The following is a 23,741-nucleotide window of genomic DNA, read 5'->3' as shown; positions in this document are numbered from 1 at the left end:
TTGTTAAAGATAACAAAGTCAATTATCATGCAGAATCAAACAAGTCTTGATGGAATTCTCAAGATAAATTTCACACATCATCAAACCACAACATGGATGGCATGTCATCTGACTGTACCTCTAGCTGGGAAGGCTAATTCATACTCACGTTAACGAAGACTGACAATGCAGTCTTATATCAAGAGAAAGAACTGTGACTAAATAAATCGTTAATTGCAACGAAGTTGAATGGCCTTTCCTATGCTTGAAGCACTAAGCTATGGCAATGCTCTGTCCATGATGCAGAGGAAAGGCTAAAAATTGCACACCAGGTAACTTCATAAGCAAACTTCAAATAACTCACCAAAGTTATATCCACCAGAGTATTCAGGATCTAGGAAGTAAAAATAACTAAATAATAGTGGAAAATTTCAAAATATTTACAGTTTAAGTGGATGAGTCATGGAATCGAAAACAAAGTTTTCTTTGCAAAGAGATCTTACGCAGAGATGCGTGTGTAAGCATTCAGTGTACAGTGTGTCCTTATATTACTTCATAAGATAATTAAATGCTGTTTGAAAGAGCATTTTCAAGAAAGCTTACTGTTTTTATGACAGCGACATAACTGCATAAGCAGGGAAGGGATTACCACATAGCAAAGTAATAAGGACAGTCCTTTATTAATTTTTTCTCCAAAGATGAACTTTTACATATTTTAGGAGTTAAGGAAATTAAGCCAATAACGGAAAAAGTAAAAAGCACAATAGGGTAAACTGCAAGATTAAAGTTAAGATACTTTTATGGCTACAGAATTTCAAGCTAAACTGTAAGCATTTTACCAGATGAAACATGATTGTATTTACAACGTGTCACCTCGTGGCACTATTAATGTATGGATGCTTTAAAATTCGACAGCAATATAAGCAATATCTTCCAGCTATAGAAGCTGAATGTAACAGCCTAAATGTGTAAATAAATTCTTTAGCATGTTTTGAATCCATTGCGCGTGGACGTGAAAGAAATGCTGTAAGTGGCCAAAGTGGCCCAAGTGGATATTAGGCGAATTTTCTCCTTACGAATGAATTGGTAAAAAAAAAGGAGGTTTAACTGTAGATTTATATCTAAAGCTATTATTAACTTTTTATGCTGTTTTTCTTCAGTTAGGTACAGGGTCGGTTGGTAACTTAGTTCAGCTATGAATACTAAATGAAGTAAGGGAACCGACACAAAAATTGGTGTATTTCTGACTCTGTTCCTTCTGCCACTTTTAAACCGTTACACCTGTCAACTGACTACCCTCGTATAACTGATGAACTACGATGAAGTAAGTGTGTTCTGAGTATGCGAAAGACTTTTCCTTCGCTCGCCTCTTTCTGCTTAAAAACAAATTTTGGATGCAGATTAAATCTCAAATACAAACATTGTTTCACTATCAAAATGAAAGCTTTGCTTGGTCACTGCCCCCTTGTTGCTTGACCCCTAAGTAGGGCAAAAATTGCATTTCTGCCGTCTACTCTGAGTGACAGAAGGATTCATTGTATACGGCGGAGAACATTAATGTGGCAGGAAGATTATCATAGCTGGTATGTTTAACTTCATTTAGGTATTACAGTATTTGCAACATGGAGAAAGAGGTAAGCAGGTAACTTCGGGGAGAATCTCTTACCAATTTGAACGGACTGAAATGCATTGCCCATTCAACAGCAGTTCTCCTAAAGGTCAGTCTATCTTCCCAACCTTATACGTTTTAACAACCGTTGTTTTTTATATTTTATGTTTTTTCACAATGTCAGCTTCTGCCAACTTTGATGACAAATACAATTTTACTTTCTATTTTATATTTTCCTATACTTTTCTTTAATTATCTTTACAGTCACTGCCACTTGCGTCCATTTTCATTTTAGGAATGCTCAGAAGTGCATTAAAAGCAATTATGCTTAAAGCAAAGTGTATAGTACCTTTAAAAATATAAAACTCTGAAAGGGTATCAGAGAATTTAAAATGACTCATATGTACAGTACATTTACAATAGCTGAGTAAAGTCATGCTTGGATGAGACAGGTTTCGCTTGAGGCAGTTTTATTTTAACCGCTCCATAGCTAATAAGAACACCTCTTATTTATTGAAAAGCATTTTTTGTTTTTAATACTGTACATAGAAAATACAGCGTCGTAGTTAACTTACCGAATCTGAACCCAGAGGTTTCATCGATTTCTTCTGTTGCTGGTTCGACTGGGAGAGCACAACGATCTCGGAGGATTGGTTGCGTCACTGAAGGACGAGTTTCCTCTGTGGGAAGTGAAAGTGAAAATTAAAGAATTCCTAGTTTTAAAAAATGAATTAAAAGGTTTCTATTAAAAACTGCTTCTTCGCCAGAAGTAACCTTATGCTGTAGATGAAAGACTGGCAGGAGTATTAAACAAAAGGCACTTGTCAGTGGTGTCTACGAAACTGCGTGTGACTGTGTTGTGAACTTTCCAAGACATAAATACTCAAAAATGTAAAATTTTGTCCTTTTAGTCAAAAGCAACAGAAAAATTCAATTAGATATGTGTAAATGAAATAAAATTGGTGGACTCTGATTGACAAACAGAAGGGTTAAAAATCACAGTGGTTTGGAATGACAAACAACAAAATTTTAGCAAGATTTAGTAATTTATGATACAAAAACAATACGAAAAACACAAAAACGACGTTGTACCGTACCACACTAATGTTGTGTACAACTACTTTACCAGTAATAAAGACGGATTTAAAGGTGCTAGTAGGAGGAATCAAGGTTACTGGGTGCAAGGTTGGTCTATGTGAAACACTGAACAACTCTTGGCTTGTGCCATAATCGTATTCTTCTGATTCTTCCTCTGGCTCTGACTCTAAGTCCACTGGTGGCAGCGTGCCTCGTGCGATGATTGGCACGTCGATGACGTCACTAATATTTCTTCTCCTCTCTCCTGCAATTTCAAGTTTGGCGTTCAGGCAACAAGCAGCAATGCCAATGCTTATTGATGGGAGAGAGACATTTATGGGACATACAAGGTTAATGCAGTCAGCATTCACACATCAGTTAAAGAAACAAAGACAAAAATGTGTAAATTCTTGACATAGTATGTTCATAAAAATATGAGCGTGATAAATCCAAAAACAGTTATTGAGTCGAATATAGGAAAGTGGAATGCTTTACATCTTTGACTTGCTTCAGATTACATATATGTTAAAGCTGACTGTTTGACGTTATTAACTGCTACAATACTTTATCAACTTCTACAATATTAAGTTTCAGGTTGCAAGGCATAATGCTACGTTTAATTAATATCTCTCAAGATGTCTTAAATTACGGCAACATCTTTCAATCTAAAGTTCTTTCAATTTTTTCTTAATTTAAAAATACCTATCAGTTTTGTTCGATCTAGAATCACTTTACAGTCGTGTCAGACACATGCATGGTACCTAACACAATAAATATGCAAGAAATTTATTTGAATGTCAAAGGCAATACGTTACAGAAATCGTGATTGAAGCTTCTCTGTCTCAACCGATAAAACATTATGCCAGCAAGGGGATTTACTCGGAAAGCAGCCTGTATGAATTCAAAACTCCTATAATGAAGCATCTTATGCTTAATATTCACTGAAGCGAACTGGCAGGTAAAACAAAACAGAAAATCAACATCAACTAGGGATGCTTCCATTGTGGGAAAATCTATTACTAGTACTACCAAAAACTTGCACGGTCATCAAGGAATTCGTTAACGTTGATGTAATGGATTAGAACAGGACACAAGACTCTTTAGATTTACTTCGTAGATAATATTAAATCATGCATACCAAAAACTAATGGAGACTTTAAACAACTAAAAACCTTCAAATGCCAAACAAAACAAATTTTAAAGTAAAGTCACCTTTAACTGGATTGATGACTGGCTTCTTACTTACCCATGTTCTATTTTATAGCTGCCTCATGTATATTCTTGAGAAGTATTATTATTATTATTATTATTATTATTATTATTATTATTATTATTATTATCCAGCATGAACACTAAGTCACACGGAACAACCCAAAACTGCTACAGATTTGTTTTACAAACTTCCATATGTGAAAAAATCGAAAAATAAAAAAAAACATGAATTTGTAGAAACCAACAATAAACAGCAATTCGTTTTGCCATTCCATGCATACCGTACTCATTATTCTCCTTTAAGCACATCACATCTCTTGTCATGAAAGAGCAATAGTTTAATCACTGGCTATACGATGTTACTGATATTGCAAGTACCTAAAATGAATATCAAGGGCACTACCATTCATTCAAAAGATTTTTACGAAGTGAAGTTCTGTAACTAAATCATTTCTATCTTTACCCTTATTTGGGACTGTGTTCATTCCTAAAAGCTCAGGTTCTAACTTCAAATGCCTTATCTAAGCTTATTTTCAGGCAAACTGGCACTACAGTATTATGTGCAATATAAATTTTGTAGCTTTATTAAAAGTTCCTTGCGGACCATTACTCTCACTGAACATTATCTTTGACATTACCATGCCATAAACCAGTGTTGCATGTACCCCAGCATGCTAAAAAATTGGGCATTTATCTCGAAAACCAAATCTATGAGAAGTTTTTGCATTGTCATCATCGTAGCCATACCCAAAGACGGAGTCTGGAAGACAGTAGTACTCCTGAATATCGGACACTTCTGCAGAAGAGCTCTTGGGCGCTCTGTGCTCTGAGCGAAGTTGACAATACGCCCATTGAGAGTTGCATCTCCAATGCACCCGTAGAAATTAGTGTCGGTTGCAGAGGCTGCCGCAGCAATGCTGTATGTGTCTGGTACGCCACCAAAGAACACCGGACCGTCGAGTGGAATGGCCCGTTTTTGCACGTCGACCCTGTAAATAATGATTGAACAGTAACATCTCAAGATATAAATCATTTTTTATGCTCGCAGAACACGCATCACTGCTTTATTATAGATATTACTTTGGAATTAAAAAAAAAAAAGCAAAAAACAAAATGGAATAAGTAAGAAAACAGTATTTGAAACTCCAAGAGGGTGAAGAACACTCCTAAATTAACTCTCATTCAAAAAGCAACGGCCAAATCATTCAGTTTCATTCCTAAATTGACAATAAGTTAGAAGAAAAAGAAACGATACTTTAATGTGCATAATAGCTTTGTGTTCTAGAATAATAATGTTCTCCTAACATACTGATGTGTTTTTAGAAAATAAAGGCATTTGCCATTTTTAGAGTAGAAAGCATGTGACTGCTCGAACAAAACGGGACAGAATGCACTGCAAGTGAGATGACTGAGAGAGAGCTGAAGGAAGCAGAGCTTCACTTGCAATAGACTACTGCCAGAAAAGGAGCCAGAAAGAGCATCCTTGGGTCTAGTAAAACTTGTAGGACTTCTGATGCAAGTTCATGGGTTTTTTGTGACCATGACTCCAGGAAGCTCAGACGTTTTGGAGCAAAAAGCTTCCTTCATCATTTCGACGGGCAGCGATGGAACATACAGGGTGAGTTGTGGAAAACAAAATAATTAGTAAAAATGCAGAAAAATTAATGAAACAAATAGCTATGAATGGACTAGACAGAAGATTTGGAAAAAGAAGCATGAATCGCCCGGCGAGGATGGATATATACTGCCCGTAAGATGATCTTATCTTCCTTCTGGAATTACAGATGCTTCTTCCTTACGTCAATTTTGTAGTCAGGCTGTCATCTGAAATCCTCACATTATGGCCCAAGTAACGCTGAGGTTTGTATTTCCACCGGAACAGGATAACTTTCTGGATTCATTTCATTAAATGAATTTTGATGAATTTAGTCATCAAAATTCATTTAATCAAAAATTTAGTTCTGACTGGCCTTTTCTTATCAACAGCACTGTAATCTGTGCTGGCAGGAAACTTTAATTTAAAACAGTACTAATCGAAATTTTATGCGATGCAACTCCATTTTTATTTCTAAAAGAGAATGATTATTAACTTCTTACTGAATTTCTAAACCAAAATCTTGCTGAGCCTAAATATTAACTTAGATTATAATGCTTTAAAACTAACTGGTAATAAATAAATGTAATGATTCAAAACTATAAAAATTATAAGGTTGTGATCCTCAATTTACCTGTAAGATTTGTAATCATCAATATCCAGGCGAAGAACATTATGTTCACGCGTTGCAATGACCACATGCCAGTCACTGTCGTTGTATTTATCAAATGAACCTGAAATTGGGAATGACAATCTTTAACATATACCATTACTTTTCATAATCACCGGGGTTATGGAAAATCAAGGGCAGAAATAAGATTTCAATAAATTAACTTTTTAATTTGTTTTATAAAGAAAGTAAAGTCCAATGATATTCGATCTTCTCTCTTTCTCTCTTTTATATAATTGGCAACTATAACTCAGTTACCTAATTTCCTAGTACATAAACCACAATAAAAGAAATCACGTGATCTAGATATTGTAGTATTTAATGGCCATGTGTTTTGATGTGTTTTACATAAAGAAGGATGCTATTATGATTACCTAAGCTGCAACTAGATTGTAATGTCCCCCTAACCCTATGGAAAATTTACTTGAGTGTAAAAATATATCATTGCTGTCTTTTCCACTGTCATGTGGAAAAACTTGCCTACAACCCTTTGCTTATGATCCTGGATAACAGATGCAGAATGTATATAATAAAATTAACCTGCTATTGAGCTGATAAATTATTCAAGATAAAATACTCTTATTATGTAGCCTTGGTAATGTTAATTTCAGCGAAAGGCAGACCTTAAGAGTCTATATATTTGAAGTCATTTGCATAGATTCAAATAACCTTATCACCACTATTTGCTTTATTTCTTTGGAAATATGAAAAATACACATTACCTGTGGTGAGCTCTCCTCCTGGGAATGCACGAAGGATGAGTGCACTCTCAGCCATAGAAAGCGAGAGATAGCTGCTCTGATCTGCCGTCGAGGCATAGAATATCATTCCATCAGGCTGATCCGTTTTGAACTTGAAGACGAGCTGCAGACCGCTTCCCTCGGGGCTGTCATACCTGACGTAGCCTGGATTCTCTATGTCAAATGACACTAGGCTTGCCACCTGCAATACAGGCAAATGTTGCTTTTAATCTCCTTTCGGTGTCTCTTGCATAAAAGTGGAAATACGGGGTCATTAACTGTATACAGTAAGTCTGTGGGATGATTGTGTCCTGTATAGCTTTCAGTATACAAACAGATATCGTGTGTAAAATTAATATTTCAGTGACCTAACCTGTATTGGACATCCCGGTACTGTGCCAAGGGACTCTGTGCTCTTTGTGAGGTCAACATTAACTGAGGACAAGATGACGTTGTCCATGCAACCGTTGAAATCGTCATTAGTGATGTCTGTGAACTCGTGCTCTCCCGGAAAACCACCGAAGTACATGACCTCTGGAATATCTCTGAACTGTGTTGCACTGCCCGCTGATTCTCCTTGAATGGTCTCTTGAGCAATCTGTGGAAACATTTGAAATTGGGCTGTATATTTTTATTTTAAAACTGTAGCAATATGGAAAATATGCAAGCCTCAGTTAAAACTTTACAAAGAACATTTACAAAGCCACTGTGTTTATCAAGTGTAAATTTTCCAGAGCAAATTTCCTACTGATACTCCTTCATCAGCTTCATGAAAACAGATTTTGCATTCAAAAGTTTGCAACCAATTTTTCGTTAGAAACTTTGCTTTCCTTCTGTAATCTTGGTAATATCCAGCAATGACTTCAGACTTGGATACTGCTAATGTCAATTTCCCAGTGAAGAAAGATTCACTAACATACCTTCAGGACGCCGGCCTTTTGTTGCCTAGCCACTTCCACGTGGTGCCACTGTCCATCATTGTATGTGTTTTCTGATCTAAGTGTCGCACCACCAGTTCCTAAATCATACTGGAAGAGCAAGTGGCCCTCTTCCAGAGATACACTCATGTACTGTTCCTGTTGGAAAAAATGTATCTCGTTGATGACTTCAAAATCAATGTCGTCAATTTCTTTCGGTTTTACCAATAATGAAAAGTTTAGAAAATATACAAGTACCTACTGGATTTTGACGGTTGATGAATTTTACACTTACACTCTCGCTAACTATCATAAACAGAATTCCGTCCTCAGCAAAAGTCTTGAAGTCTATCTGTATGTCGAACAGTTTTTGGAAGCGGTATCCATTACGGGTATCAAGGGCCGCGTATCCATTGCCATCAAAGCGTAAACCAGTTACTGGTTTCAGATCAACCAGCTTATCTCTGAAAAGTAATTGCATATGAAATGTTGTGGAGTTGGAGAACAGAGTACCAATTCACTAGAGGCAATAATCCCTGTTTAACCTAAGGTACAAAATATGCTCCTGATAAAAATTAGTATGACAAGAACTAAAAAAATAATGAACTTAAGCTTCAGTGTAATATAACTATGATTCCACGAAGAGTCTATGTACTAATTAACACTTTTAGCAACAATTCATTCATCAGTAACATATAGATCAGACTGGTTAGTTTTGATCTGTTTTCTATCCCGACTGGAGGGTAAGACTACTATTTGTGAATCCGGTTTTGAAGGCACATTCTAAATGGTAGTATAAAGCACACTGCATTAAAATTATTAACTGGCATGTTGGTAGTTAGTCCATTACAATCCAGAAACATCTCGAGACCAAATTATCTTAATAAGCATAAAAAAGAAATCTTATCAAAAGTTCTTTTATTTGGCTGCCAATGAAAGCAATAGGAAATTCAAATGAGTTCTGAGTGGGAAAGAAAAAGATTTAGGGTATAAATTTCCTTAAAAGGAAGTCAAGAAATAACACGCATGATGTCAATTCAAAATATTAAATTGAAAACTAATAAATATGCAGTCCATGACTAATTACAGGTTTCACACTGTTAAGGTAGTACAAGAACGACTAAGTGTGAGGTACCAGGTACTCAAGAGATGGTGAACAGTTCCATTATAATAATCTGCATTATTGGGCAGGATATTTTTATGAAGTGGGTCACCAATTTTTCTTTTTATTATAGAGTTCAACATCTTCAACCCCATTACTGTAGATCATCATTAGTTCCAAAGGTGTCAATTTGTTCATCAAAGCAGCGGGTCATCTTCAAGGGGTCCCTGGCTAACCGATTTATGTCTTAAAATCAATGATACTGTTTGCTCCATACATAATGACTGTAAATATAAACTGTAAAATCACTTTCATCATTAAAAACAATGAAACTAAATATTCTGAATTTTCGTGATCATGATCCGCGAGAACGTGAGCTTTACATAGTCTTGGTTAAATTCTCGTTGCGTTTATTTCCTGGGACAAAACTAGAGTTGTTGAGGCAACATTACCAAATTGGACTGTGGAAACAGGAGCAGGCACTGAATTGAGAAATGGCCAGTGGGGACTTCCTCATTAGGACCAGAATAGTTAAGTTTTGCTGGACCATTTTTTGCCAAAACATATACCACCTACCGTGAGGTTAACTTCTACTTCCGATGTGTCGCACAGCGAAGAAAAAGACCTTTGTGGATAACATACCTCTCTAAGGCTCCTCGCTGGTAAATGTTATTTGTTCCACTATGTATGAAATTCCAGAGACCAAGTGGGCGGTCGTTAATTCTCAGATCCTCTATTTGCCCGAAGAATGATGTGCTCCTGATGGACTTGTCGACCTCTACGCCCGGAGGTATACCGCCAACAAATATCTTGGACACTTTGGGGTCTAGATTGAACACAGAGAACCTTCCAGGAAGAACCCCCTCAATTGATCGCGTCTCGATTTCACCGTTAACTTCTCGTTCGATGGATAATTTCACCACTTTGCCCGTCCTAACAAAAAATAAATAAATAAATGAATGTCTATAAAATGGTGAAGTATTTGCAGCCAATAGGTCGTTTGAAATTGCATAGACCAACCAGAAATGTTAATACATTTCAATAATGAAATATACATGAATTATGATAAGTACCCCTTCTTCCATGTCAAAAGGAAACGAAGGTAGGCACCTTAATCACTGAGCACATTACACATAAAAGATATCCCTAACGCAACGGAGAGATATTCCAAATTATAGTACATGGATATAATTTTATATCCCATTCTGTTAATGAAGCTTTTGATGGGGCAAAGGTTGTATGGCAAAAAAGGCAAGAAAAATTATCAATACAGTTTATGATTTCTCTTTGACACTAAATCTGGGGAGATGCTAATACCTAGCATTTACTTCCTCTCTGGAATCATATCAATTCAAGAATAGTACAAAAAAACAGAGGAAAATGGAACTAGGAAGACTATCAATCTCCCAAAAGCAGTCTAGACTACAGTTCTGACAAATATTTCTACACTGTTTTATGTATTTAGCAGCTGTGTGGAAAGAAATCATGCTATATGCCAAACAGAGATCAGTTAGCTATAAAATACTTGCCAGTGTAAACTGATACAGAGTATTCTTATTTGTCCTCTTGTTTTTACATGAGTTTTTTTCTTGTGCATGGGCTCACATTCCCCAATATATCAGTGCAATCCTGTACAGACAGCTCTTTACATATTAATGGAGGTCACTGTCATCTTTTCATGAATCCACAACTTTCAGTAATAGTATTTATATTTCCTTACCTTTCCACTACGATCTGAGTCCACACTCCATCAGCAAGATAAAGGTCATTGTATTCGATGGTGTGAGCTCCGGCTCCAAGGTCCATCGTGAGATGAAGAAATCCTTGATCAAGTTCCAGAGCCATAAAGTCGTCACTCAGCGAGCGCCTCATTCTTTGGCTACCTCCAACTGGCGTTCCCATGAACATAAGAAGGCCTGTGGGCTCAGTGGTTTGCACATAGAATGATACCTGCCAAAGGTAAGATGATTTCGTGTGAAGTACTTTGGGTAGATAGAGAATGTTAACATTCTGTCTCTATAATTACGTCTTTCAGAGTGATTCTGACGGCTTTAATACTCTACTTGTCTGAGTTTAGAATCAGAGTAAAATCATATTAGACTTACTTCAGCTTTGTGCAAATGCGTCTGATAATAAGCCTTTTTTGCATTAAATATAAGTTGTACCTGCCATTGTCGACAAAGCTTATAGACATTTATAATATCTAGGTGTTAGAGACTCTTCGAAGAGTAAAGAACTCAAATGGGACTGTAGTAATTATTAAAAATTTATTTTAGAGTCGAGTTAGTGTTGGTCTTTTAGGCAAAGTTGAATGTACAGTGATGGTTTTCTTAGGTGAAGGCACAAACAGGTAAAAATCTAATTCGCTTTCAGCATATTTTCGTAAAATAAAGATACAGAATCAACTCAATGATTGCAGTTGAACTTAAGATGCAGTAGATTCCTTGCCATTCGATGCGTGGCAGTTCTACTGTATAGGAAGCAATGGAATTAAGGTCAGGACTTTTTTTTATCATATTTTTGGTAGTTTTATTCAATGCCTGATAGAAATGGCGGTTCGAGAAGATAATGTCAGTTACAACAATTTCTTTAATTTTGTTATGCTGTGAATGGTAATGAATGTCATGTGGAATTCCACCTTGATACGGATTGTGTTTTTACTTCTTGTAAATAAGACCCTCTTCAGAAATAGAATGTTTCCTTATTTCTCCTTTCTTGAACCACCTTGGGAATCAGTGAGTAATACTGAATTCCTAAAAAAATATAACTGTACAGTATATTGTTTGAGAAGTCAACCTACAGAATCAGTACCACGTTAACGTACCTTTGTAGCTGTAGCAGCCTTAGACAGGTCTTCAGGATTTTGCAGTTCTAGTGTTGTGTTGGGTAAGAATGAAACTCCCACTTTAATCTTGTTAGCAAGTTCTCGAGTCTTCTTGATGGTGTCTCTCAGCTTCTCCAGCCGATCGCCAACGTCAATTCCTTTGGCCTGGATGGCGTCTTTCCTGGTACGAAGGGTACTGGCAAGCTCCACCATTTCGGGGACAACTTGCTCGACTTGTTCAACTGAAATGCATTTAGAAAGTTATATGGAAAAGGATCCAACGGTAAGTTCCACTTAATATGAGCTAAGGATGGGATCCAGAAGCCAGATCCATTTACTGAAAGATATGCATGAATAGAGTGGAATTTCTGGCTGATGCCTGAAAGGCAAGAAAAGGGAAAGTAGTCCGGTGAATGGCCTTAGAGTGTCAGGTAGTTTATTTTATAGCTGCTCATTGTTAAATACTGTAGTTAAAATAAATTCTTTTCTTGATATGGTAATACTTGCAGGTCTGAAGTGACAGAGCTAACATGATACTTAGTTCAACAGCTGGAGACACGAAGAATATATGAAAATACAAGCTTCGGAAAATGAGGTGTGTCAGTTAGGAAAACAGCCATTTGAGAAAAGCTAGTGCTTTATACCAGCAAAGTGATGCACCATTACAATGGCACGAGTCTTTAAATTATCTCTGCCTTTTCTTTCCACTGAGCTGAAATACCATGATCAATATCTTATAAATTTACTCTAAATATATCAGAGACACTGATAGTAATTAAAGTGACACAGCAAGGTTTCGAAAACTTTACAATTCACATAAACGGTTGACATAACTGGTCTCGCATTCATTCTGGACTTTTTCAAAAATACCATGGAAGTGTGGTACCGTAAAGAATTATCATAACCTGGTTGGTCCCTACACACCTTGTTTGTACGCGAGCTGGATAGCTTTCTCTCCTTCTGCAATATTTCTCCTTAATGCACGTGCCTCTTCAGCTGCTTGGGGTAACTGGTCCTCAATGTTTGCAATGTTGAGAATGGCCTCGTTGGCGCTTTCCCTGGACTCAACTGCACTCCCTTTCAGATTTGCAGCTTCTTCAGAAATAGATGATGCTTGGAGGGACTCTAGTCCACTGAAATTTTATAAAGAAAAAATGAATGAATGTTGGACTAAAATCGTCTGATTTTTGGGGGAGTAAAAATGGATAAAAAGAGATAATGGATTTAGGTTGTACGAAACAGTAAATTTTATCAGCACAGTAATACTTTTTAGCTATATCTTGTTTTCTCTTCTCTCTAACTGTGTATAGATTCAAAGCTAACCGGAATTAGTGATTTATAAAACAAAACTTGTCTCTCCTCTGTAAAACATACCAAACTGCAGACAGAATCAGTGGTTATCTTTTTAAAAGGAATAGTACAAAATACAATATAAATAGCAGTGACAAAAGCATTAAAATGTCTAAAAGATAGTTCACAACTTGGAGAATCCATACACAGCACTAGTTTTGATACCCTTCCCATGAAAACTCACTGCATTTTATATTAACGAATTAATCTATTGTTTTTCCGTAACCAGATCAATGAGACCACATGATAGAACAAATTTCCTAATTTCGTTTGGTTTTTTGTTTGTATTCATTACTGTCAAATTCATTTTTCCCCTTCAGCTCTGGTTTACCAATTTAATTTCATCATACAATATTGCGAAAGCGAATTTCAAGTTTCAGCATTAATGTCCACTTAGAGAAAGTAGTTAGGTTTTCCTGATGACAGTTTAACAGTTATCTCACTTCCTTTCTCGTGTAAAAGCCCTGGAAATATGGCATAATCACAGACTGACGGCATGCAAAAGGGGGTAGCTGATTTGGTTTTTAACAGAGTGTTTCTAAGACTAAGCTACACTTACCTGTCAATGACAGCTAAGGAGCCACTGATGTATACATTTATATCTTTCAGATTTTGTACATCTTTCTGGGCACTGATCAACTGAGGACGAAGTTCACTTTCAACTTGAACCACCCTCAGCTCAGCAAGTCCATACTTTTCTTCAGACTTCTTCTGGGAATCCAGGGCTTGGTCACTGATACCTTCAGACATCTCAACAGCCTAGATAAAAAAAAGATTCCAGTATAGTAGAGCAATCAATGAATCATTTGAAGGACATTTACTTTAAAGTCAGCAGTAAAAAAAAAAAAAAAAAAAGCATCGTTTTGTGAGGTTTAGGGCACACTTTCCCTCTCAACGTGGGTTTCGACCAGAATGTGATTATCATCGAGATCATAAAGTCATGAAAGTTGAATATATGAATGTCAGAACGATCAATAAGTTAAGCAAGTTTTCTAAAACACTCAAGAACACAAGAAAGGAGACCGAACTCTTTATCATTAGCCATCTGATGACCAGAGTAAAGGCTGTCTACACATTATCTTAACAGTTTATCTTTCCTTAAGCTTTAGTACGATGTTCTTTCCCACTCTCCTCTTAGGCCTATTTCTTATACTTAGCCCTTATCCCCTATTAATAATGATTTATGCAATAACTTACAATAAAACAATCAATTACAAATATACAGTACAACAACAGCGAAAGAACCAAAGTAAAAATCACGATAGTACTACTTACCCTCATAGCAGATTTCTTGGCAACAACAGAGGCATTGTAAGCGTCATCGATAGCAATAACGATATTGTTATAAGCATTCGCGGCTCTCAGAGCATTTTCAGCTATCTGACGAGTATCTGCCAGCAAGTCGTCCAGTTCATCGGCCTGGAAAACAGAAGTTGTCGCATGGTTAGTTAGTGGTGCTCATAACATAATAGATGGAAGAATCGGATCTCGCACGAGTCGATCTTCCCCGAGACCAGAATTACGACAAGCCGGGTGGAGAGGTGGGGGAGGAGTTTGTATGTTTGTGTGAATTTGCATGAAAGAAGGGACGGAGGTGTAGGTCTGCAACCTCATCCGTTATCTCAGACAGTGTAAAAGTAATGCTTTCACAAATTGGTGTGTTGCTCTTCTAATGAGAGATGAATGACAGATAGTTGAATGTACAATTGCATTTACTGTGTGCACACATAAAATATGTGTGTGTACACACACACACACACACACACACACACACACACATATATATATATATATATATATATATATATATATATATATATATATATATATATATAAATATGCATCATAAATTTCCATTAACACCTTAGCCTTTTACAGATAATTTTACAGCGAAGTAAGTGGCCAATAGTTATTATATTTTTATAATCGTTCTAATCTAATCTAATTTTCATAATCGTTATCATGAAAGCTGGTCTTTTCTATTTGCAAATCTTCCAACTTCTGTTATTTTTTGCTTCTTCTACATAAAATATTAAGACCAATGCAGTCAGCATAATTCTTCTAGCAACCACAGAACTTTAGAATATCTCAACTTTTAGAAGATAGTACTTAAATAAATATAAAGCAATGAACTACTTTGATTTTTATTTTTTGCTAAAATTCACCAATACTGGATGTAAGTTATTCGTACTTGTAAATACCTACAAAATGACAAGTAAATTATCGTCATATGTTAGACAGATAAAATCTCAACCCTGTAAACCCTGTACTAACCTTGTCTCCCTTAAAAGCGTTCATGACAATGAGTGAGAAATTAACTTCCGAAGAAAACGGAACTTACCCGATTCTTGAGTAATTCCGCGTGGCCTTGCGCTTTGTGAGCTGGAAGCTGAGCTCGCTCCAGCTCTGACACAACTGTCGCCACTGTCGTATTCAAGTTAGATTTTGCAGTTCGCAGTTTTCCAATTTCCACAACTGTGAAGTAAAGTAAGATCGGTGTCAGTAAAATAACAGCGTACAGTATATGCAGTTCGCCGAAGATGCCACATTTTCTAAGTAAAAGTCAGTAGGGGGCAACATACATAATTAAGTTTCAAATAACGAGTTGATGTGGGCCTTGGATATCTGTTGCCTGACTTGTATGTATGTATGTATATTCATACATACAAGCATACATAAACACGTATAACTGAATCACGTAAATATGGAACGTGATGAAATATGTAAATATAAAAGGCAAATGCTACGAAGGAAAGTGAAACAACGGAGTGGTGCAAGGCCTTTCGACTCACTGTCCTTTACTTAGCAGTAAGTCGAAAGGCCTAGCACTACTCCGTTGTTTTACTTTCCATCGTGGCATTTGCCTTTATTTATAAATACATGCATACATATATACTGAATATATATATATATATATATATATATATATATATATATATATATATATATATATATATATATATATATTACTGTAATTGTAAGTCGCTAAAAAGCAGTCTTTATTGTTAACGTTATTGTTAACTTTAATACAATTTGCTCCTGCCTACCACGTTCTGCTAAATTTTTCTTAACAATTCCAAATGGTCCCTTAAGTTGATTTGCTAATTTATATACAGATATATATATATATATATATATATATATATATATATATATATATATATATATATATATATATACACATACAAATTAGCAAACCAACTTAAGAAACCATTTGGAATTGTTAAGAAAAATTTAGCAGAACGTGGTAGGCAGGAGCGAATTGTATCAAAGCTAACGATAAAGTTAACAATAAAGACTGCTTTTTAGCGACTTACAATTACAATACCATTCAGCTTCACGAGAACCTTACCTAACATATCATAATTTGACGAAGCATTCTGATAATTCCGGTTGGCTTTATCGACATAATCGCGACCTTCACTTATAAACTTCTCGACCTGACCATCCATCTTATTAGCTTCATCCAGTTTCTTCTTCAAAGCTTCGTACCTGTAAAATATAAACAAGTTCTTTTGACAACTTTGCTTACTTGTGTCACAAAGAATTAAGAAGAATTTCAAAGCTGTTGTATAGCTCTTTGCATACGTTAGTTAGAGTCACGACCTTGACAGATTTTTAGAATAATTGCTAAAGTTTACGATAAAATAATATTACTGATGACCTTTGTTCCGGATTGATAACTGAACATTTCATCCTTAAGTTGGCAGTAAGATTCCCGAAAGAAATTTTCAAAAATATGGAATTAGGCTGTCAACATTTCAAGTAACGTTTACAAATATAAGAAATAAGAATTACACTGTTAACATGAGCTAACTGGACAACATTAATGTCTACCAGAAGTTAATTCTTTTTCTAAATATCCTATCAAACTGTTGTTTTAAGTGTAGGCTACTGTCTCATGTCCACCCTTTCGTAGTCATAATAAAATTTCATTATCAATGATGATTTAAGTCTTGTCCTTTTTATCTGCACGAAAATATATCTAGTTGAAGAAAGTTCATGTGCTCTTTATAAAAATCTAATTTTTTTATTATCTTATGTAATCTTGTCAGCGTATAAATTTCACACTATAGACATCCTTTCATTTTTTGTTCTTAAACTTCTGGGTCATCTTCGTTTAACATCCTATTAATAAGTAAGAAACCTCAATCCAATTATTGTTTTTATACTGGCCACTGCATAAAGATTGATCTTTCCTTTATCTCCCGGAGTTTTTACTTCTATGTGGCAAGGATACGGGTTAGCGAATCAAAAATACTGTATTAGAATTAACAGCAATATCCCCAAAGTTCTGAGCATTGCAAAAACTCATTCAAAATACATTTTTCTTAATGCAAAGAAGGTCCTTTTTATTCACAAAATATATCAGCAGGCCTTCCGTTCTTTACATTCGACTAATGGATCTTGTATTCTATTATTCCCTCTCTCCTCTTAAATTCTCATAAAAGAAAAATATCCGACGGTCATTCTGTACCTGCAGCAAACACAACCTTTACGTAACCTTTAGCGTCCAGCATTCCCTGTAGCCTGCTTTTAAAGCAGCAATACTAACTTTGTTTCATTGTTGATCTTACGCTAATTAGAGAGTAAATTAACTATACTCTGAATAATCTTACCCGAAAACTTTATTCTCCTGGTTCATCTCTTGGGCGCCTTTGCTTTTATCATTGGCTTTCAAAATGTGTCCTCGCATCTCGGTCAGTTTCTCATCATACTTCTTCAGGGAGTTCTCGTAAGAGCCTGTTGCATTCTCTTGGGCCTGCAAAGAGATTTTTGCTGTTCAAATACAATCGTACATGTGAAATGAACATTCAAGATACCTCAAAGGAGATACAGACAACGAAGAACAATATTTTTCATGGTAAATGCAAAATAAAACTAAGAAACAATTCATGATGTCAACCATAGGATATTATTATTAACGGAGAATTTTATCATCTATGCTAATGTATTACCATCTTATGAGAAAGAATGTCGATCAAAACTAAATATGTAGCTGGACTTCCTAGGCTAAATGAGAAACACGAAAACTGTCTTTGTATATTCTCATATGCAGCAGAAAAGACGGCCTTAGAATTACATTTATATAATTACTTTTCTATTGTTTTGACAGTGTGACGATACTGGTCTCAAAAATATGCATAAGAATGTCTGTTCTCACATATGATAAACTCAACTCTTCTAGATTCTAAGTTGTGTGATAATAAACTAGTTTTGATTGTCATAAATAATGTTTTAAATAAAAAAAGTCTTTACCAAGTTCAATTATAATGCTAAATGGATTCCAAAGGACATCTCTAGCCATGTTTTAAGATGAATAACTACATTAGTCACCATGACTGACTTGTAGGCTAAGTTCAGTCACAACTGGGAAACAAAGTGATTTATACATTCCATAAAAATAACATGAAACTGAATTATCTGAAATAAGGTATTTAACCTGACAAAACTGAGAGTTTTGGTATAGTCTAAAAACTTCTTTGCGATAGGATTAGCTAAACTTTTTAATGCTGTAACTTCTTTCACGAAAACTACTGCTTTTCCTGCTTGTAATCAAACGTTTCTTCATTTCACTTAGTCTAAAAAGTCTGGCATTTTTTTTAATCAACAGTGATAAAAATAAGTAAATGATATTTACTTTAACCGGGTTGAAGAAACCCTCCATTCTTTCCAGCCATTCTTTAGAAATTTCCAATTCTACTTCCGCCTTGTCTCCAAATGGACTGAAATCGCGAAGTCGCATCTGATCCACAATGTCTTCAGCTTCATGAATTGCTTGCTCAAGTTGTGCACCTGAAGAAAATAAAATTGAATAAGTTCCACAAGTTTCGTGGCCATGACACTTTTACTCTCTGAGCAGTGATTTGCAAAAAGAGACAACTGGCTAAGGTAAGTAATGACGCTAGTCCTGCTGGTACATCACTCAAAAGTTACCATTTCCTAAAATGTATAAAAATCAAACATGAATTCAGTACATTTCAATTAGCTGGTGATCAGACCATTAATCCTAATCTTTTTCGGTTTTTTCGGAATTTAATTTTAAACAAACGTGAGTTTTATTTTTATTTAATTCATAAGAATGAATTTAGTTTACTTTGGCGTTTATGATTCTACTCCAATCTCCAAATCTACAAATCTATATTATCCTCGTCTTGAGAACTAGCTCTCACGAATGGGGAGGCTCTCGAGCACAGTAAATTCAACTAACATTAAAACAGTTCTAAAGGCTAAATGACCCACTGACCCAGGTATGCTTAAAACTTGGCCAATCCAATCCACTTAGTGAGCATTACCTGTGCCAGTCTCCAGACCAATTACAAGTCGATTGATCTCTCCAATGACATTCCTTGCCGAACTGAAGGCGTCATCGACGTGTTTCTGAACGGCAAGGGCGTCGTTAAACACCCCGAAGCTGTTTGTTGAGGCTTCATCAGAACGATCATACAGAATATTTGCCTGTAAATATATAAAACAAAATAATAGTTTATGGTGCCTTGTAAGTTTCAGCATGTATTTTCAATACTTGAAATGCTGCCTAACGTTCAAACTTCAATGAGATTTTCATGGAAAAAAGAAAATGTCACTTTTAGATTTCTACAGCTCATGATTCTACGTGACCATCTATGTCTTCTTCTTCCAGAATCCTCTCTGACTGTGGCATGTCAGTCACTGCATTTGATTACATCTCATCACCTTTATAAATATTCTTGCTTTTCTTCTTCTGGTCTCCTGATTGCGATGAGTATACTGAGAATGCGTGCATTGTCATCTTTCCTAAAATAATTCTAGTTTCCCTTATTCTTTTATTTATTCGTCCCACTATTATCACATCCTCTGCCACATCATCTTTGACCAAGATAGCAGAAAAACAAACAGTAGTGACCAATACATATATAAATTCTGGCGGAATAGCGGCCGGCAGTCAAGTGACTTGTCTTGCCACCTTTCCACCAGAATTTTTATTTTTCTGTGTCACAACTGATTGCTTTTGTACTTCATCACTATTTCACAACAAATGGCCTGTTTTCTACCTTTTCCTACCACAGTTTCTAAATTTATGGCAATCAATTTTTCTTAGATTCTTCGCAACCTTACCTACTTACTTACAGGATGCCGGGTAGTGTGGGCCATTTCATCTTCAGACCTCATTTTCTTTCTACTTAGTGGCTGTCATCTTTGAACAGGGCCAATTTGCCTTGACCGTCAAACTCTTGCCTCGACCATCAAATTTAACCTAGCCCATCTGACAAAACTTTAACTAACTCTTTAATGGGTTATTAACTCATTTTGAGTTTTACAACCCATAGTGGGAATTTTGGTGAGAATGAAAATTTGGAGCATGTTAAATGTCGTTCATGTGTAAGGACAAAAGGAGAATGTGCGGAGAAAATGCTGCACTACGAGATCTACGCGCGGGCAGGGGGAGTGTGCCATAACTGTAATACATTAGAGATAGGAATCCAACATCAGACTGGCCGGCCAACTTTCTCTAAACGTAGACTCTCAACGAGTGATCGGTGCCTTGGCTGCCTAATACGTACGCTTTTTGTTACATTTCTTGATGTCACTTGAGTTTTGCACTCATTGTGCCACTTGCCATTACTATGACTGCAAAACGAAAGTCAATACTGCCTTCTCATTATACAGAACTCATGTTGCAAGTAAATTAACATTTTTTAAACACCATTCACGATAAGGGCATTTTATCCTTTGGGAGTCTGCGGGGTAATCTAATTGCCTTTATGCTTGTACCATAGGGGCGTATGTTCATTATGAATAATATTCATAACAAGAGGAAATAAATAAGAATCATCACCACTAACTAATTCCTTTCTCAGGAAGCTTAATGCAAAACTTTATCGGAGTTATTCATCCGTAAAATGTGGGTCATCTCGATCCATATGGTACAGCATTCTTTATCTTCCAAAATGTGGCCACTGATAAAATATAATTCGTTTACACCTGCTTAGGTCTGGATTTCAACGCATAACGCACAGCTACGACGGATGGACGAACGAACGGACAAAGCACTCTCCCCAGCTCAATGGAGTGCATACCTCTACCTATGTCCAATCTATGAGCACACATTTTCTTCGACCAGGATCCAAATGAAAGTTTACAGGTTAAAGGGAGAAACGTCCTCCAGTATCACTTTTTTCAGAAGTAATTATGGAAATTGTTTACCAAAACTTACAATGATGGTGTATAGGGATTCGGCTTCTTGAGTAAGTTTGGAACATTTGAAATAACCTCCAGTCACACTGACCTTGCAGATGTAATTAAAGTACAAAAATTTGGTTACCAAAATCTATGGAAATGGTTCATATGGTTTCAGTTTCTTTAGCGCCCTAGAACATTATGAAACTAGGCTGAGGAATCTAACCCGCAAAAGGTCCTTTTGCCAAACTGATATACTGTATTCCTATCTCTTCTAAAATGTAACCACTCATTACTAATTACGATATCCACCTCTAGTAAAACTTTCGCAAACATTTTGACAACTTTTTGTGAAATTCTCCTAAAAGACAGACACACAAACCGAACCTCGCCCCCCAAAAAAACACAACTCTGTGGAGGAAATAATAATAATAATAATAATAATAATAATAATAATAATAATAATAATAATAATAATAATAATAATAATAATAATAATAATAATAATAATAATAATATTCGGAGGAAGACCATCTCTCTAAAAACTTTATTAAACAGAATAACGGCCTGGGTACCATTGAGTTTGGGTTGTAAAGTTATACAAAGAAACTCATTCGAGATTGAGAAACTACAACACAATAATAATAATAATAATAATAATAATAATAATAATAATAATAATAATAATAATAATAATTTCAATATCATTGCTGCAGCTGCATTTATTTTGTAGAAGATTTTTTCTATTTTCTTTTTAATCCAATAAAGAGAAGTAACAAGGAAAAAGAAAATAATAAAAATAATATGTAGCTAAGCAAAATAACATTCAATAAAACCTGTTTAAAAGAAGGTCTGCTGCCAAATAATAATAATAATAATAATAATAATAATAATAATAATAATAATAATAATAATAATAATAATAATAATAATAATAAAAATAATGGCATCACCCACCTTGCCAGAAATTGACTGAGCCCTCTTGAAGACGTCCTCGATGGCTTTGTGAATGGGATGCGTTTCTGCTTGAGGAAGGTCCATCAGATCGACCCTTGGTCGGAGTTCGTGCACCGTTGAATTGATGGCGCTCAGGGACTGGTGTAGGAAGTAGCTGTGTGCTGCGGTCTTGAGAGGGTACAAATTTCTCATTAGAATTCTTCTTACTACGTATCTCTGCTTCTGCGTATTTTAACAATTTACTTTTAGGGACATACAGGTGAGCATGAACATACCTTGAATTCCAGTATTGTTGGCTCAATGAGTTTAATAAGTTCATCAGTGGTATCAAGCAGGGCATGAACACACTCTTCGCATTCTTGGCATCCATATCCCTCAATCAGTACCCACCTAGAGAACAAAACGAAAGTGAAATGAAAGTGATTTATACGTTGAACGCTATGGACAGAAGTAACTTCTTCTAAAAGCCAAAGGTTACTATAAGTTTCTTCCTAAATCAGTCAAGCATTGCACCAATTGCTTTATTTAGTTTTACATTTTTATCATCTTATACACTTTACATTTCTATTTATTTATTTCTTAAAGTGTCTGTTCAGATGGACTCATAAGTTATCATCCATGCAACTCAGTGTATCTCCTTTTCTAAGAGGATTCCCCACGCAACCACACGAAAGGCTAATTTTAAAAACAGTACCAGCATTGTAGTGCTTCCGAATGAAAATTACTTGGTGATATGCAGGCAGGTTCTAAATCCCTGCTTCTCTACATTTACGCCATCATGTTCCCCCCTCATGGAAACTTTCTCTTAGGTGTTTGCATTTATAAACTGAGTGTATTAAATGAGTGGTCCCCGTGCAGCAACCATAAGCGATATAGGTTCCAATTCTGGTTAGGTTACAGGTGCATTTCTATAATCCTCTTTCGATGTAAGTTGTGCCTGAGGTATAGCTAAATCGGTATTAATGTAACATATATGACTTCACAATTGAAAATATAAAAACTGAAGCACAAAAGTTTATATATATATATATATATATATATATATATATATATATATATATATATATATATATATATATATATATTATATATACATATATATATATATATTATATATATATGTATAAATACACATATACATATACATATATTTATTTAATACACATATACATATACATATATTTATATATACATACATACATACATATATATATATGTATGTATACACAGTGTATGTATAACTGAATCATGAAAATATGGAACGTGATGAATACAGAAATAAAGGCGACGCCTCTTTCCTTCGTGGCATTGCCTTTATTTATATTATACTGTATACATGTATGTATGTGTTTGTGTGCGCGTGATGGTATTAGCAATGTGTGTGTATGTATGTATGTATTTGTGTGTTGGGGGGGTTATGCGCAGTTGATAAACTTCTGTGTAGGTGGATGAAGCGGCTAATGTTGTGGAAGCTTTACTGCACGGGGTGTTAATCCACGATTCATTCAGTTAAAAGTAAGAATGCAGCTGTAACCATTGTTGTTGTTATC

At 35.6% G+C, this 23,741-nt stretch overlaps 1 protein-coding gene across 1 annotated transcript in view; it reads right to left on the bottom strand.

The window, feature by feature from the left end:
• Positions 1 to 23,741, bottom strand: part of LanA (laminin subunit alpha) — an 84,899-nt gene that overhangs the window by 5,100 nt on the left and 56,058 nt on the right. The window contains 22 exon segments of the mRNA XM_067087673.1: positions 344 to 373; positions 2,164 to 2,268; positions 2,715 to 2,930; positions 4,625 to 4,866; positions 6,106 to 6,205; positions 6,864 to 7,083; positions 7,255 to 7,479; positions 7,802 to 7,957; positions 8,094 to 8,262; positions 9,543 to 9,833; positions 10,621 to 10,850; positions 11,725 to 11,966; positions 12,649 to 12,857; positions 13,634 to 13,833; positions 14,350 to 14,493; positions 15,416 to 15,549; positions 16,427 to 16,566; positions 17,694 to 17,836; positions 18,716 to 18,870; positions 19,371 to 19,533; positions 22,192 to 22,359; positions 22,467 to 22,581. Coding sequence (XP_066943774.1) covers positions 344 to 373; positions 2,164 to 2,268; positions 2,715 to 2,930; positions 4,625 to 4,866; positions 6,106 to 6,205; positions 6,864 to 7,083; positions 7,255 to 7,479; positions 7,802 to 7,957; positions 8,094 to 8,262; positions 9,543 to 9,833; positions 10,621 to 10,850; positions 11,725 to 11,966; positions 12,649 to 12,857; positions 13,634 to 13,833; positions 14,350 to 14,493; positions 15,416 to 15,549; positions 16,427 to 16,566; positions 17,694 to 17,836; positions 18,716 to 18,870; positions 19,371 to 19,533; positions 22,192 to 22,359; positions 22,467 to 22,581 — 3,797 coding nt within the window.

Source organism: Macrobrachium rosenbergii, chromosome 44 (genome assembly GCF_040412425.1).
Source record: "Macrobrachium rosenbergii isolate ZJJX-2024 chromosome 44, ASM4041242v1, whole genome shotgun sequence".
In the NCBI taxonomy this organism is placed as follows: Eukaryota; Metazoa; Arthropoda; class Malacostraca; order Decapoda; family Palaemonidae; genus Macrobrachium; species Macrobrachium rosenbergii.
Note: the sequence above shows the minus strand (reverse complement) of the source record. Positions and strands in the feature narration are given on the sequence as shown.